This window comes from Salmo salar, chromosome 17 (assembly GCF_965601325.2).
Source record: "Salmo salar chromosome 17, fSalSal1, whole genome shotgun sequence".
Lineage (NCBI taxonomy): Eukaryota > Metazoa > Chordata > Actinopteri > Salmoniformes > Salmonidae > Salmo > Salmo salar.
Genome location: NC_138307.1, coordinates 74,432,542 through 74,448,659, shown reverse-complemented (window position 1 = coordinate 74,448,659; position 16,118 = coordinate 74,432,542). Strand labels below are relative to the sequence as shown.

The 16,118-nt window shown below is 44.7% G+C and overlaps 1 protein-coding gene across 9 annotated transcripts in view; it reads left to right on the top strand.

The window, feature by feature from the left end:
• The window catches only part of abcc9 (ATP-binding cassette, sub-family C (CFTR/MRP), member 9), an 81,404-nt gene that overhangs the window by 37,425 nt on the left and 27,861 nt on the right, over positions 1-16,118 (top strand). For 6 of the 9 annotated variants that reach the window (XM_082964104.1, XM_082964102.1, XM_045700154.2 and 3 more), the window contains 16 exons: positions 894-929; positions 1,668-1,706; positions 3,276-3,377; positions 5,000-5,084; positions 5,300-5,380; positions 7,597-7,734; positions 7,967-8,092; positions 8,379-8,481; positions 8,571-9,004; positions 9,451-9,614; positions 10,239-10,308; positions 10,928-11,085; positions 11,221-11,313; positions 12,164-12,266; positions 12,512-12,622; positions 13,324-13,444. In XM_082964104.1, coding sequence (XP_082820230.1) covers positions 894-929; positions 1,668-1,706; positions 3,276-3,377; positions 5,000-5,084; positions 5,300-5,380; positions 7,597-7,734; positions 7,967-8,092; positions 8,379-8,481; positions 8,571-9,004; positions 9,451-9,614; positions 10,239-10,308; positions 10,928-11,085; positions 11,221-11,313; positions 12,164-12,266; positions 12,512-12,622; positions 13,324-13,444 — 1,964 coding nt within the window. The remainder of the gene's footprint in view (positions 1-893; positions 930-1,667; positions 1,707-3,275; positions 3,378-4,999; positions 5,085-5,299; positions 5,381-7,596; positions 7,735-7,966; positions 8,093-8,378; positions 8,482-8,570; positions 9,005-9,450; positions 9,615-10,238; positions 10,309-10,927; positions 11,086-11,220; positions 11,314-12,163; positions 12,267-12,511; positions 12,623-13,323; positions 13,445-16,118) is intronic. The other 3 variants (XM_082964106.1, XM_082964109.1, XM_082964105.1) reach the window with 2 other exon arrangements.

The following is a 16,118-nucleotide window of genomic DNA, read 5'->3' as shown; positions in this document are numbered from 1 at the left end:
CAACCTCACAGTCACCATCACTTTTAAAACTGGACTTTTCCATTTTCAACTCTCTGTCTTCACATATCTCTGTTATTCATATTTTTACAACAAAACAGAAAATCTATGTCCATCTCCTAGGGCCAAATCTTAATTTGAGATCTGCACTCATATTAATGTACGCTAATGTCAAATTAAGATTGGGTCGTCTGTGATGTTGTGGAGATGGATCTCTGATTAGCATTCATAGCATTAGCATTTAGATTGAAACCTGAGCAGAAGAACAGACACATGCTAATTGCTAACGAACTGGGCGTTGCAGTATTTTCTTGCCAACAACATATTGGCTGGGAGTTAGCCTGATTACTTGTCCAGGAAGTGTTCAATTGTATAATTGAATTAGATTTGATTGGGTTAAGTATTTGTTTGGGTTATTGAATGAATAAAACACTTCTGACTGGAAGGTTTTCATTTTGAGCTAGATGATGAATGAAAACAGTGGTATTAGTTTGTAGGTTTAGTAACTGTTGATTTCATTGTTCTCCATTAAGTCGCAGCCTGTTAATAAGCTGTAATATACCCTATCAATCTATTAAACACTTCTCTCCCTTCATACACTGCTATGAAACATGGTCCATATAGTTCTTTAAAGTTCTCTATGATACTGATGGTGTACCACAGTTACCATTAGAACCACTATGTCTCCTCAGTCTGTTTAGAACCATAACAGCTCTTCTTCACAGTAATCCAAAAATGAAATTGACCTGCCAAATAAAGTCCACTCTTATGTGAGCGAACGAAGGTGCCAGTCAGTACCATAGCAGAACAGGTAGTCATCACGGGCCGTAGACACTAACCTCAGCCTTGTCTGTGTTCTGTCTTCTTCTGTCGTGGTTGTTTTCTATCTAAATCAGACTGCCTGTGAGTGAGATGCTGCACGAGGCCAACAGGTATTTTCTCCCCCTGGGGTTCACTCTTCCCATCTCACCCCTGTACACTACATTCTACATTTACAAGTCATTTGGCTATTAGTTGACTTGTTGAATCATTTAGGTCTCAACACTTAAGTCAGTTGGCTATTAGTTGACTTGTTGAATCATTTAGGCGGGCTAGATTTGAATAAACACCAAATATGTGAAAGGACTAGTGGCCCCAAGGACTGGGTTGAGAATGGTTGATTTAGCAGACGCTGTTATCCCCACTGAATCCCACCCACGCTCATGTAGACCTACATCATTCTAGGAGAAGCCATAACACTATTAGAGCAGACAGTGCCCTGGACCTGAGACAATGACAGTATCATGACAGTATCATGACAGTATCATGACAGTATCATGACAGTATCATGACAGTATCATGACAGTATCATGACAGTATCATGACAGTATGCCTGCACTGTTGAAGGAGGTCATTCTGTAGATAAAGCTGGATTAAATTGACTCTTGGCTCTCTGTCAAAATGTCTTCGCCCCGATACACAGTTTTAGGGCTGCCCTACAAAGCAGGGCTTTACTGTAAGGACACTTCTGCTAGGTTTACATTTGAACACACATATGCAACTCTGTACACACACACACACACACACACACACGTGCGCGGTTCAGCTCTTCATGTGTAAAGGAAGGTGAAGTCGAGGTGGTTGTGTCTATCTGGCTGTACGGACTCTAACACATTGAACGTGACTTGCAGTTGTTTTGAGACGGACGGGTCTTTTGAAGAAACCAGGAGGTACCCCTTTTTAAACTTCCTCTGAAGGGACCCTGCCGTCACCCCCTTCCTCCCTTCCCCTGCCATCATTCCCTATATCCCTCCCTCAATCCCTCCCTTCCCCTGCCATCATTCCCTATATCCCTCCCTCAATCCCTCCCTTCCCCTGCCATCATTCCCTATATCCCTCCCTCAATCCCTCCATTCCCCTGCCATCATTCCCTATATTCCTCCCTCAATCCCTCCCTTCCCCTGCCATCATTCCCTATATCCCTCCCTCAATCCCTCCCTTCCCCTGCCATCATTCCCTATATCCCTCCCTCAATCCCTCCCTTCCCCTGCCATCATTCCCTATATCCCTCCCTCAATCCCTCCCTTCCCCTGCCATCATTCCCTATATCCCTCCCTCAATCCCTCCCTTCCCCTGCCATCATTCCCTATATCCCTCCCTCAATCCCTCCCTTCCCCTGCCATCATTCCCTATATCCCTCCCTCAATCCCTCCCTTCCCCTGCCATCATTCCCTATATCCCTCCCTCAATCCCTCCCTTCCCCTGCCATCATTCCCTATATCCCTCCCTCAAGCCCTCCATTCCCCTGCCATCATTCCCTATATCCCTCCCTCAATCCCTCCCTTCCCCTGCCATCATTCCCTATATCCCTCCCTCAATCCCTCCATTCCCCTGCCATCATTCCCTATATCCCTCCCTCAATCCCTCCATTCCCCTGTCATCATTTCCTATATCCCTCCCTCAATCCCTCCATTCCCCTGTCATCATTTCCTATATCCCTCCCTCAATCCCTCCATTCCCCTGTCATCATTTCCTATATCCCTCCCTCAATCCCTCCATTCCCCTGCCATCATTCCCTATATCCCTCCCTCAATCCCTCCATTCCCCTGCCATCATTCCCTATATCCCTCCCTCAAGCCCTCCATTCCTTAGTCATGGTGATCATTGAGTTGTTACTAGCTGGTCGTGGAGTGAGTCGTGGAGTGAGTCGTGGAGTGTTTGTGTGCTTCCATGCTGGGAGTCTGGGTCTGAAGTAACTGACTGAAAAGGCAGTTATAGGGATAGAGATATATTTTGACACTGTGGATTCGCCTCCACAGTATGTTTTCAACAGGAGACAATAGGAATACTGTACACAAAGAGACCAACATCCTGGTCAGTGTGCATGACCCATAGCTAACGTCTTCATTCTCTCTTTCTCTTATATCGTGCAATTACTCAGCCATTAATAACCAGCTAAGGCTAACATATGGAGGTGGGAACACTGGTACACAATGGTACACAAAGCACTGTGCCTTCAGACACATAATGCTCTTATCCTCAAGCATATCCTTTGGGTCTTTGGGTAGTTCTGCTGCACATCCAACAAGATCAACAAACTGGACTCCCAGCACATTGTTGTTATTTTGGTTCAACTCTTCCAGCTCATCATTAACCTGTGTTAGAAACCTAAACCCACTTCCCCCACTCACCGCTTGATGTGCCTCAGTGTTGACGTCCCAAAGATTACCCGCTCCCCTACCTCCATGTTTGTAGTTTGAGCTCTCTCTCTTCTGCCTCCATTTCCCATAATGCCTCAGTAAGAACAGGTACTCTGTGGGCTACGCTACCCAGAAGTCTTGGCTGCTGAATGCCACCGTGGAAGATAACATCACGTTTGGCAGTCCCTTCAACAAACAGAGGTAAAACACCACTCTCTACTCTAACCTACTCTACTTTATTCTACCCTACTCTACTTTACTCTACTCTACTTTACTCTACTCTCCTTTTACTTTACTCTACTCTAGCCTACTCTACTTAACCCTTCTTTAACCTACTCTACTCTACCCTACTCTACCCTACTCTACTCTACTCTACTCTACTCTACTCTACTTTACTCCACCCTACTCTACTCTACTCTACTCTACTCTACCCTACTTAACCCTACTTTAACCTACTCTACTCTACCCTACCCTACTCTACCCTACTCTACACTACACTACACTACTCTACTCTACTCTACTTAACTCTACTTTAACCTACTCTACTCTACTCTACTTAACTCTACTTTAACCTACTCTACTCTACCCTACTCTACCCTACTCTACTCTACTCTACTTAACTCTACTTTAACCTACTCTACTCTACTCTACCCTACCCTACTCTACTCTACTCTACCCTACTCTACTCTACCCCACCCTACTCTACTCTACTCTACTCTACTCTACTTAACTCTACTTTAACCTACTCCACCCTACCCTACTCTACCCTACACTACACTACACTACTCTACTCTACTCTACTCTACTCTACTCTACTTAACTCTACTTAACTCTACTTTAACCTACTCTACTCTACCCTACCCTACTCTACACTACACTACACAACTCTACTCTACTCTACTCTACTCTACTTAACTCTACTTTAACCTACTCTACTCTACTCTACCCTACCCTACCCTACTCTACTCTACTCTACCCTACCCTACTCTACTCTACACTACTCTACTCTACCTTACCCTACTCCACTCCACCCTACTTAACTCTACTTTAACCTACTCTACCCTACTCTAACCTACACTAACCTACTCTACTGTACTCTACTCTACTTTACTCTTACCCTACTCTACTTTACTCTACTCTACCCTACTCTACTGTACTCTACTCTACTTTACTCTTACCCTACTCTACTTTACTCTACTCTACCCTACTCTACTCTACCATACCCTACCCTACTCCACTCAACCCTACTTAACCCTACTTTAACCTACTCCACCCTACTCTACTGTACTGTACGCTACTCTACTGTTCTCTACTCTACCCTACTCTACTATACTCTATTCTACTCTACCCTACTCTACCCTACTCTACTCTACCCTACTCTACTCTACCCTACTCTAACCTACTCTACTCTACTCTACTCTACTCTACCCTACTCTACTCTACTCTACTCTAACCTACTCTACTCTACTCTACCCTACTCTAACCTACTCTACTCTACTCTACTCTTCCTTACTGTATTCTCTACTGCTCCTCAACACCATTCATCAATGTAATTAAGACTAGATCAATGTTTGTGTTTGGTTAATTCACTTGGTCATGCATCAGCTGAGATGTACTTTTAATGACACTGATTAGATGGTCCATCAGATTGCTATCACTCTTGATGCTTCTTGAGGCTGATGCTGGCTTATATCTCTTCTCTAATGAGGACTGTTTGGCTGTGCTGTTGAATCCCTTAGTATCCAAGGCAGCCATGTTTCTAACTGTGTCTTGATAGAGGGTGTTGTCTGTCTGTCAGTCTGATGCCCTGCTGTGTGTCTCAGATACAAGACTGTGATTGATGCCTGCTCCCTGCAGCCTGATGTAGACCTCCTGCCCTTCGGAGACCAGACGGAGATCGGAGAGAGGGTACTGAAACACTGGCTAAATTATTACGTTATTATAATCACCTCATTATTACTGTGGTTTTTTATCACTGTCTATTCTTATCTTTTTGGGCACAAGCCCCATCTCTTACCTCAGACACATTAACATATTTTACCAAGAACTAGCAGTGAATAGTGATTTGTGTCAGATTCCTTGTGTACCTGGCTACTCTTCTTAACGGTGTGTTTTTCTCCCAGGGGATCAACCTGAGTGGAGGCCAGAGACAGAGGATATGTGTGGCTCGGGCTCTCTACCAGAACACCAACATAGTCTTCCTGGTGAGTCAATGAATGATAAAGTGCTTTATCTATTGACTTCAATAGAAGATCAATTTCCTATTGAGTTCACTGGAAGAGGCTAGAAGCTCTCCCTCAAAGATGCCTTCTCAGAATAGTCAGACAGAGCCAGGGTTCTCTTTGTGTTCTAGGGTGTTCTCTATGTGTTCTAGGGTGTTCTCTAGGTGTTCTAGGGTGTTCTCTAGGTGTTCTAGGGTGTTCTCTAGGTGTTCTAGGGTGTTATCTATGTGTTCTAGGGTGTTCTCTAGGTGATCTAGGGTGTTCTCTAGGTGTTCTAGGGTGTTCTAGGGTGTTCTCTAGGTGATCTAGGGTGTTCTCTAGGTGTTCTAGGGTGTTCTAGAGTGTTCTCTAGGTGTTCTAGGGTGTTCGCTCTGTGTTCTAGACTGTTATCTAGGTGTTCTAGGGTGTTCTCTAGGTGTTCTAGGGTGTTCTAGGGTGTTCTAGAGTGTTCTCTAGGTGTTCTAGGGTGTTCGCTCTGTGTTCTAGACTGTGTTATCTAGGTGATCTAGGGTGTTCTCTAGGTATTCCACAGTGTTTTCTGTGTTCTATGGTGTTCTCTGGGTTTTTTAGGGTGTTTTCTCTAGGTGTTTTAGGGTGTTCTCTAGGTATTCTAGGGTGTTCTAGGGTGTTCTCTAGGTGTTATAGGGTGTTCTCTAGGTGTTCTAGGGTGTTCTCTAGGTATTCTAGGGTGTTCTAGGGTGTTCTCTAGGTGTTATAGGGTGTTCTCTAGGTGTTCTAGGGTGTTCTCTATGTGTTCTAGGGTATTCTCTAGGTGTTCTAGGGTGTTCTCTATGTGTTCTAGGGTGTTCTCTATGTGTTTTAGGGTATACTCTAGATGTTCTAGGGTGTTCTCTAGGTGTTCTAGGATGTTCTCTATGTGTTTTAGGGTGTTCTCTATGTGTTCTAGGGTGTTCTCTAGGTGTTCTAGGGTGTTCTCTAGGTGTTCTAGGGTGTTCTCTATGTGTTTAGGGTGTTCTCTAGGTGTTCTAGGGTGTTCTCTATGTGTTCTAGGGTGTTCTCTAGGTGTTCTAGGGTGTTCTCTTGGTGTTCTAGGGTGTTCTCTAGGTGTTCTAGGGTGTTCTCTTGGTGTTCTAGGGTGTTCTCTAGGTGTTCCAGGGAGAGCCAATTAGAGCCAAAGACAGGGACACCATTTTCTATTCCCTAAACAGTACACTGCTTTTGGGACAGTGTGTGCATAAGGATTGAACTATATCAGGAATAGGGTGTGATTTCAGAGGCAGCCAGGGAGATCCAGGGAGGGCCAGCCAGCCTCCCTCTGTATGGGAGCGGGAGGAGCAGCAGGTGGGATGGATCTCTGTCTGCAGGCCTCTCTTGTAACCATACCATACTGCTGACAAGAGTTGTCATGCCGTTTACAGGAATCCCTCTGCTCTGCCATCTGGCCTGGCTAGCCATACACACACACACACACACACACACACACACACACACACACACACACACACACACACACACACACACACACACACACACACACACACACACACACACACACACACACACACTTTCCCGTCTCTCGCTGCTACGGACAACTCTATGTCCATCTACATCCCATTTCTTCCTACTCCTGTGTGATGTCATCATGTGTTTGTGTTCCCACATCCTTTCCTGTGGCAGCTGTTAATTAGATGTCGAACCCCGCCCCTGATACAGCATCTCTGTCTGTCATGGGATAGGAACGGGCACGTTTCTCCATACGTAGCTCAGCTCACACTGACAAATGTGCCAAATAAGGAAATACCACTCTAAAGTGCTGTATTAATACACAGTGGGACGGCAGAGTGAACACCCAGCTAGAAGCAACATCTATTAGCTAAGGACGTCTTTATGACGTCTTGCCTCCTAATGAGGTGTCTATCATGCTGTGTCTGATGATCTCAGACCCTCTGCCCTCAGGACTGTTCACGTGTCTCAGTGCTGTACAGTATAAAGACTAGTTCATCCTAGGATATTGGTGTTTATTCAGGTTCCGGGGTCCTCTGGGAGCTAGGTTTGATTGACTGTATGTTCTGAAGTCATCTGAGACCTGTGAATTAAACGTGCTGTAACTTAATATGAATAAAGGATGATCTGTTAAAAAAACATAATTTAATCCACGTCTTTCACTCCGATACGCTCTGATCTGATTGGATCGTCCATGTTGTCTCTGACCCCTGATCTCTGACCTTTACCCTCAGGATGACCCGTTCTCAGCGCTGGACATCCACCTGAGTGACCACCTGATGCAGGAGGGCATCCTGAAGTTCCTACAGGATGATAAACGCACCGTGGTCCTGGTCACACACAAACTGCAGTACCTCATCCATGCTGACTGGGTGAGCATCTCAACAGTCTTCTGTGGATTCCTCTCTCAATGCACCGGGTCTGTATTCATAAAGCATCTTAGAGTAGGAATGCTGCTGATATAGGATCAGTTTTTCCTTTTAGATCATAATAAAGAGTATTACACGGACGGGGCAGGGGGACCTGATCCTAGATCAGCATTCCTACCCTGAGACGGTTTCTTTATAAGGGTCCTGATTTTACACTGTTCTCTCTGTGTCCCAGATCATAGCCATGAAGGATGGCTCAGTGCTGAGGGAAGGCACTCTGAAGGACATTCAGACTCATGATGTAGAGCTGTATGAACACTGGAAGACCCTGATGAACAGACAGGACCAGGAACTAGAGAAGGTCATATTCACTTCTTTCTCTCCTACTGACAGACTGTCTGTAACAGAGGAGGCTGGTGGGTGGAGTTATAGGAGGACGTGTAGGAGCTCATTGTAAAGGCTGGAATGGAATAAATGGAACGGAGCCAACACATGGAAACAACGTGCTTGACCATTCCATTTATTCCAGCCATTACAATGAGCCTGTCCTCCTGTAACTCCTCCCACCAGCCTCCTCTGGTCTGTAATGTGTAGTGTAGCTAATTTACCTGCCAACCAATCAAACAACAGTTGTATCTGTACTGCAGGACACTGAGATTGATAACTGTCAGACTGCTCTGGAGAGGAAGACCCTGAGAAGAGCTTTCTACTCCAGAGAGGCCAAGAACCAGGTCGACGATGACGAAGAAGGTGAAATGCATTGTCAACACTGTCTCTCATGCAAGTTAAGTTCTATTACGACATGTGACAATAATCCCTCATTCTCTCATCCCTGACAGAGGAGGAAGAGGAGGAGGAAGATGATGACAACATGTCGACGACCACCAGTCGGCGCTCTAAGATCCCGTGGAGGGTGTGCTGGCAGTACCTGTCCTCTGGTGGCTTCCTCATGGTCTTCCTCATGGTCTTCTCCAAGCTGCTGAAACACTCCGTCATGGTCGCCATCGACTACTGGCTGGCCGAATGGACTGCTAAAGGCAATGTCCCAGTCAATGGGACTGCTAATGGCAATGTCCTAGTCAATAGGACTGCTTATGGTGATGTCCTAGTCAATAGGACTGCATATGGTGATGTCCTAGTCAATAGGACTGCATATGGCGATGGCCCAGTCAATGGGACTGCTTATGGTTATGCCCCAGACTTTGGAAATGTTACAAGAGACTTTGTCAATGCCTCTGCAGCAGCTGTCTTCTCCAATTGGACAAACTCAGCGGTGAGATATGAACACCTTTCACTACCAGTACTCAGTGTTAGTGGCAGTGAGTAAGGCCTGTTGAAATCCTGTTGTCTGACAGAATGTGTCTTTGTGGTGTATAATGTGGTTACTAGGCTGGTCAGCCTGACTCCTACTATGTGTCTTTGTGGTGTATAATGTGGTTACTAGGCTGGTCAGCCTGACTCCTACTATGTGTCTTTGTGGTGTATAATGTGGTTACTAGGCTGGTCAGCCTGACTCCTACTATGTGTCTTTGTGGTGTATAATGTGGTTACTAGGCTGGTCAGCCTGACTCCTACTATGTGTCTTTGTGGTGTATAATGTGGTTACTAGGCTGGTCTGCCTAACTCCTGCTATGTGTCTTTGTGGTGTATTATGTGGTTACTAGGCTGGTCAGCCTGACTCCTACTATGTGTCTTTGTGGTGTATTATGTGGTTACTAGGCTGGTCTGCCTGACTCCTACTATGTGCCAGTGTTTATCATCCTGTGTGGAGCGGGGATAGCCCTGTGTCTGATCACCTCTCTGACCGTGGAGTTCCTGGGTCTGTCTGCTGCTACCAACCTGCACCACAACCTGCTCAACAAGATCATCCACGCACCCATCAGGTACCCACGACACACCTCACCTATCAGGTACCCACAACACACCTCACCTATCAGGTACCCACGACACACCTCACCTATCAGGTACCCACGACACATCTCACCTATCAGGTACCAACGACACACCTCACCTATCAGGTACCCACAACACACCTCACCCATCAGGTACCCACGACACACCTCACCCATCAGGTACCCATGACACACCTCTCCTATCAGGTACCCATGACACACCTCACCTATCAGGTACCCACGACACACCCCACCTATCAGGTACCCATGACACACCCCACCTATCAGGTACCCACGACACACCCCACCTATCAGGTACCCACCACACACCCCACCTATCAGGTACCCACGACACACCCCACCTATCAGGTACCCACCACACACCCCACCTATCAGGTACCCACGACACACCCCACCTATCAGGTACCCACGACACACCTCATCCACAGATTCTTATACTCTTTATGACATCATCCGTGTTTAAATAGAAGGGAACTGAATATAGTTGAACCAGAAAGAATGTGTTGAATAATTTATTGATTATAAAACAAATCACATTTTATATATTTTTCAGACTAATATTTGAAATAATATATATTTTGAATCTCTTTTCAGATTCTTTGACGTGACCCCCTTGGGCCAGATCCTGAACCGTTTCTCAGCTGACACCAACATCATAGATCAGGTGATTCTGAAAAGGATGTTCACCCTCAGTAGATTGATCTGTTGACTTATTTCAGTCAGGAGTATTAGGGTAAAGTACCCTAGTGGTTAAGAGTGTTGGGACAGTAACCAACTGGTCGCTGGTTCAAATCCACAGCTGACTAGGTGAAAAAACTGTCGATGTGCCCATGATCGAGGCACTAAAACCTAATTTCTCCTGTAAGTCGCTCTGGATAAGAATGACTGCAAAATGCCAAACATTTAAATGTTAAATGAGTACTGTGGGAATCCTCTACTCAGGAAGCTGTCATCTGTCTGATGAAGGATCTGTCTTTGGCCATGGTGTGATTGGACAGACTCCAGTGCTGCTCTCCAGCTGGGCTTGCCCTGAGTGGCCTTAAGATTACAGCTCACACAAATATTAAGAGTTTGTCAGTCATTTGCAGGCGTCAGAATTAGTCTATTGTTGAGATGAGTCCACGTCCCACGTCATTATATTACGTCCCTCAGGTGACCTCAGATCGTTAAAGAGGACGACGTTGAGGTCCAGAGCGTAGGTCAGAAATGTAGCACTGACATGATACTATCTCCTCCCTCTCTCTCTTTCTCTTCCTCTCTCTCTCTATCCGCCCTTTCTCCAGCACATCCCTCCTACCCTGGAGTCTTTGACCCGCTCCACTCTGCTCTGCCTGTCAGCCATCGGGGTCATAGCGTTTGTCACCCCAAGCTTCCTCATCGCTCTGATTCCTCTGGCTGTGTCCTTCTACTTTATACAGAAGTACTTCCGGGTCGCCTCAAAGTGAGTTCACTGGGCAGACCTGGTCCATTTCAGCTCAATGTAGTTTCCTTTACAGTATCAGAAAAAGTATATATTTCAAGTGCTTTTCGTCTCTGTTTCCACATTGTCCAGACTTTTCTTCATTATCTCTCTCAGGGACCTTCAGGACTTAGATGACTCCACCCAGCTTCCTCTGCTCTGCCACTTCTCTGAGACTGCAGAGGGACTAACCACCATCCGAGCATTCAGGTCAGTGTACCATACACACACACACACAGGCACACACACACACACACACACACACACACACACACACACACACACACACACACACACACACACACACACACACACACACACACACACACACGTGTGACAGAGTGGAAATTTCGCCCAGAGCATCGTTACACAACAGAGCATCGTTACACAACATACTCAAGAAGCACTTATAGGTTTTAGGAAGGCAGTAACTCTGTACTTAGCCATCCGAAACTCGAAACAAAGTGGTGGATTTGTTGACACTGAAGGTTAGTTCCTTTGCTTATATGTAATATTAGTGTGAATTAAACAACTTGAATCCCATCTAGAACTCTACCAACCCATCCAGAACCATTCATTCATGGAGGAAGGAGGATATCACAAACCCAAATCTTTCTCTTGACCCAGAATTACATGAATCCCACTCTAAACAGTTCACGAACGTTCCTCCTTTTCCCCAGAATCGTGGTAATCCAACATTAAACAGCTCTCACGGTTACTACCCCTCAGACAGCCTCTTCCTCCCTGAAGACTTCCTCATCTTGGCAGCACCGTGGCTTCTCTCTCTTTCTCTCGTGGTCCAATGTTAGATGTTAGATGTCACTTAGCTGTGTAGCAGCCATGGTCCAACTCACATCATCAGGTACGATGGTCCAGTCCTGAAACAATCCCAGTTCAGTGTTTGTCTAACGGAGGTGCTTCTATGAACCCTAACCAGGACTGGGACCTGGAGACGTGCGGGCTAACACAGTCTAGACGCCGGGTTCAAACCTGGTCACATTTTCAGATGGGAAAGAGTCTGGTAGGTATAAGCTATATTTATTTTCCATTTGTTCTTCAGACATGAATCTCGATTCAAGCAGAAGATGCTGGAGCTGACAGATACCAACAACACAGCCTACCTGTTCCTCTCTGCTGCCAACCGCTGGTTGGAGGTCAGAACGGTGAGAGAATATTCATGTCCACCATTCAACCATGACATTATTAATACCACATGGGACTATTGTAATACTAATGGTATCCTACTGAATATTCAACACAATACTCCCTGGTTTCTTATCACACTGAGCTGCAGAATTAGAAGAAATTACTTTTTGAGATTAGAGCTAAATGCTGTGTTGAATTCACAACTTCAAATTCTCTCTCTCTCTCCCTCTAACTATCTTATCTGTCTCTCTTTCTCTCCCAGGACTACCTGGGTGCTGTCATTGTGCTAACAGCAGCAGTAGCCTCAATATGGAGCTCTGGCAAGAACCTTCCCTCTAGCATGGTGGGGTTAGGCCTGACCTACGCCCTTACAGTGAGTCAACGTCTCCCCAATGTCACCTAAACATGAACATACCCACAGCACAGAAACAACGTACAGGATCAACTTCCTCAGATGAGAATCTTTTTAATAACAGGCCCTTATTCACCTGGATCTGAGTGTAGTTGTAGTGCCCATTCAGACGTTTACAAGATGTCAAGGCAGCAAGTATTTAGACAAGGTATTCAGTAGACCATTTATGGAACTGTACAGAGAAGGACTGCATCAGTCACATTAATGAGAGGAGTATTGTTGCCAGTCCTTTGTAGAGAAGGGATATTTTTAATAGATAGATTGTATTCCTCTCCCACTGCCAGAAGATGTGAAACAATAGAAGCTGTATTGTCCTCAGCATTCATCTTTGTTTTTACTGTAACAAAAACCCACAGTATTTTTTTCTGTAGGCTTATCACTCCTCAGAGAGCATAGCCCATCCACGACTCTTCTCTATAGCACTCTCTTCTGACTGATCAGCCTTTTATGTATTCTTCTCAACCATTAAATACCTTTGGTTAACCTCATATTGTCCAAGGCAATGAAGTAAAAAAGACTCCCACTCAGACATATTAGAATAATAATAATAACAATTATTATAATTAATAGTATTATTAATAGTAGTATTATGTCTATACCTAGTAATGACACTTCATAGAACATGTATGAAATATATATTGTGTTTACCTCTCGTTACCCAGGTGACCAACTACCTGAACTGGGTGGTGAGGAACCTGGCTGACTTAGAGGTCCAGATGGCTGCTGTCAAGAAGGTCAACAGCTTCCTGAGTACAGAGTCTGAGAACTACGAAGGCTCCATGGGTAAACTAAACACACTCCCACACCAAATGCTGCTTCCCAATACCCTGGAGTCTCTTGTGACAGAAGCTGGACAGTGCCCACGCAAGATTTGGTTTAAAATAGTCAGCAGTCAATAGAACAGGGTAATGGAATCCTGCTGAAACACACAGTCAATAGAACAGGGTAATGGAATCCTGCTGAAACACACAGTCAATAGAACAGGGTAATGGAATCCTGCTGAAACACACAGTCAATAGAACAGGGTAATGGAATCCTGCTGAAACACACAGTCAATAGAACAGGGTAATGGAATCCTGCTGAAACACAGTCAATAGAACAGGGTAATGGAATCCTGCTGAAACACACAGTCAATAGAACAGGGTAATGGAATCCTGCTGAAACACACAGTCAATAGAACAGGGTAATGGAATCCTGCTGAAACACACAGTCAATAGAACAGGGTAATGGAATCCTGCTGAAACACAGTCAATAGAACAGGGTAATGGAATCCTGCTGAAACCCACAGTCAATAGAACAGGGTAATGGAATCCTGCTGAAACACACAGTCAATAGAACAGGGTAATGGAATCCTGCTGAAACACACAGTCAATAGAACAGGGTAATGGAATCCTGCTGAAACACACAGTCAATAGAACAGGGTAATGGAATCCTGCTGAAACACACAGTCAATAGAACAGGGTAATGGAATCCTGCTGAAACACACAGTCAATAGGCCAGGGTAATGGAATCCTGCTGAAACACACAGTCAATAGAACAGGGTAATGGAATCCTGCTGAAACACACAGTCAATAGAACAGGGTAATGGAATCCTGCTGAAACACACAGTCAATAGAACAGGGTAATGGAATCCTGCTGAAAACACACAGTCAATAGAACAGGGTAATGGAATCCCTGCTGAAACACACAGTCAATAGAACAGGGTAATGGAATCCTGCTGAAACACACAGTCAATAGAACAGGGTAATGGAATCCTGCTGAAACACACAGTCAATAGAACAGGGTAATGGAATCCTGCTGAAACACACAGTCAATAGAACAGGGTAATGGAATCCTGCTGAAACACACAGTCAATAGAACAGGGTAATGGAATCCTGCTGAAACACAGTCAATAGAACAGGGTAATGGAATCCTGCTGAAACACAGTCAATAGAACAGGTATAGGAATCCTGCTGAAACACACAGTCAATAGAACAGGGTAATGGAATCCTGCTGAAACACACAGTCAATAGAACAGGGTAATGGAATCCTGCTGAAACACACAGTCAATAGAACAGGGTAATGGAATCCTGCTGAAACACACAGTCAATAGAACAGGGTAATGGGATCCTGCTGAAACACAGTCAATAGAACAGGGTAATGGAATCCTGCTGAAACACAGTCAATAGAACAGGGTAATGGAATCCTGCTGAAACACAGTCAATAGAACAGGGTAATGGAATCCTGCTGAAACACACAGTCAATAGAAAAGGGTAATGGAATCCTGCTGAAACACACAGTCAATAGAACAGGCTAATGGAATCCTGCTGAAACACAGTCAATAGAACAGGGTAATGGAATCCTGCTGAAACACACAGTCAATAGAACAGGGTAATGGAATCCTGCTGAAACACACAGTCAATAGAACAGGGTAATGGAATCCTGCTGAAACACACAGTCAATAGAACAGGGTAATGGAATCCTGCTGAAACACACAGTCAATAGAACAGGGTAATGGAATCCTGCTGAAACACACAGTCAATAGAACAGGGTACAGTCAATAGAAAAGGGTAATGGAATCCTGCTGAAACACACAGTCAATAGAACAGGGCTAATGGGATCCTGCTGAAACACAGTCAATAGAACAGGGTAATGGAATCCTGCTGAAACACACAGTCAATAGAACAGGGTAATGGAATCCTGCTGAAACACACAGTCAATAGAACAGGGTAATGGAATCCTGCTGAAACACACAGTCAATAGAACAGGGTAATGGAATCCTGCTGAAACACACAGTCAATAGAACAGAGGGTAATGGAATCCTGCTGAAACACACAGTCAATAGAACAGGGTAATGGAATCCTGCTGAAACACACAGTCAATAGAACAGGGTAATGGAATCCTGCTGAAACACAGTCAATAGAAAAACCCACAGTCAATAGAACAGGGTAATGGAATCCTGCTGAAACACACAGTCAATAGAACAGGGTAATGGAATCCTGCTGAAACACACAGTCAATAGAACAGGGTAATGGAATCCTGCTGAAACACACAGTTCCAAATATGATCATCATCTCTGCTCACGCTATTTGAAAAGTTCCTCACCAAATGAAATCCATAGATGTTCAACTAAGCACTCTCCCATGACAGACTGTAGCTGGCCAGTGTGCTGCACAATTTGGTTCTGTGTTCCGAGATCAAATAAAATAAAATACAATTGTATTTGTCACATGCGCTGAATACAACAGGTGTAGACTTTACAGTGAAATGTTTACTTACAAGCCCTTAACCAACAATGCAGTTAAGAAAAATACCTACAAAAATAAGAAATAAAAGTAAAAAATTATTAAAGAGCAGCAGTAAAATAACAATAGCGAGGCTATATACAGATTAAGTATATAGTAAAGGGGCAGCAGGTAGCCTTGTGGTTAGAGCGTTGGACTAGTAACCGAAAGGTTGCAAGATCGAATCCCCGAGC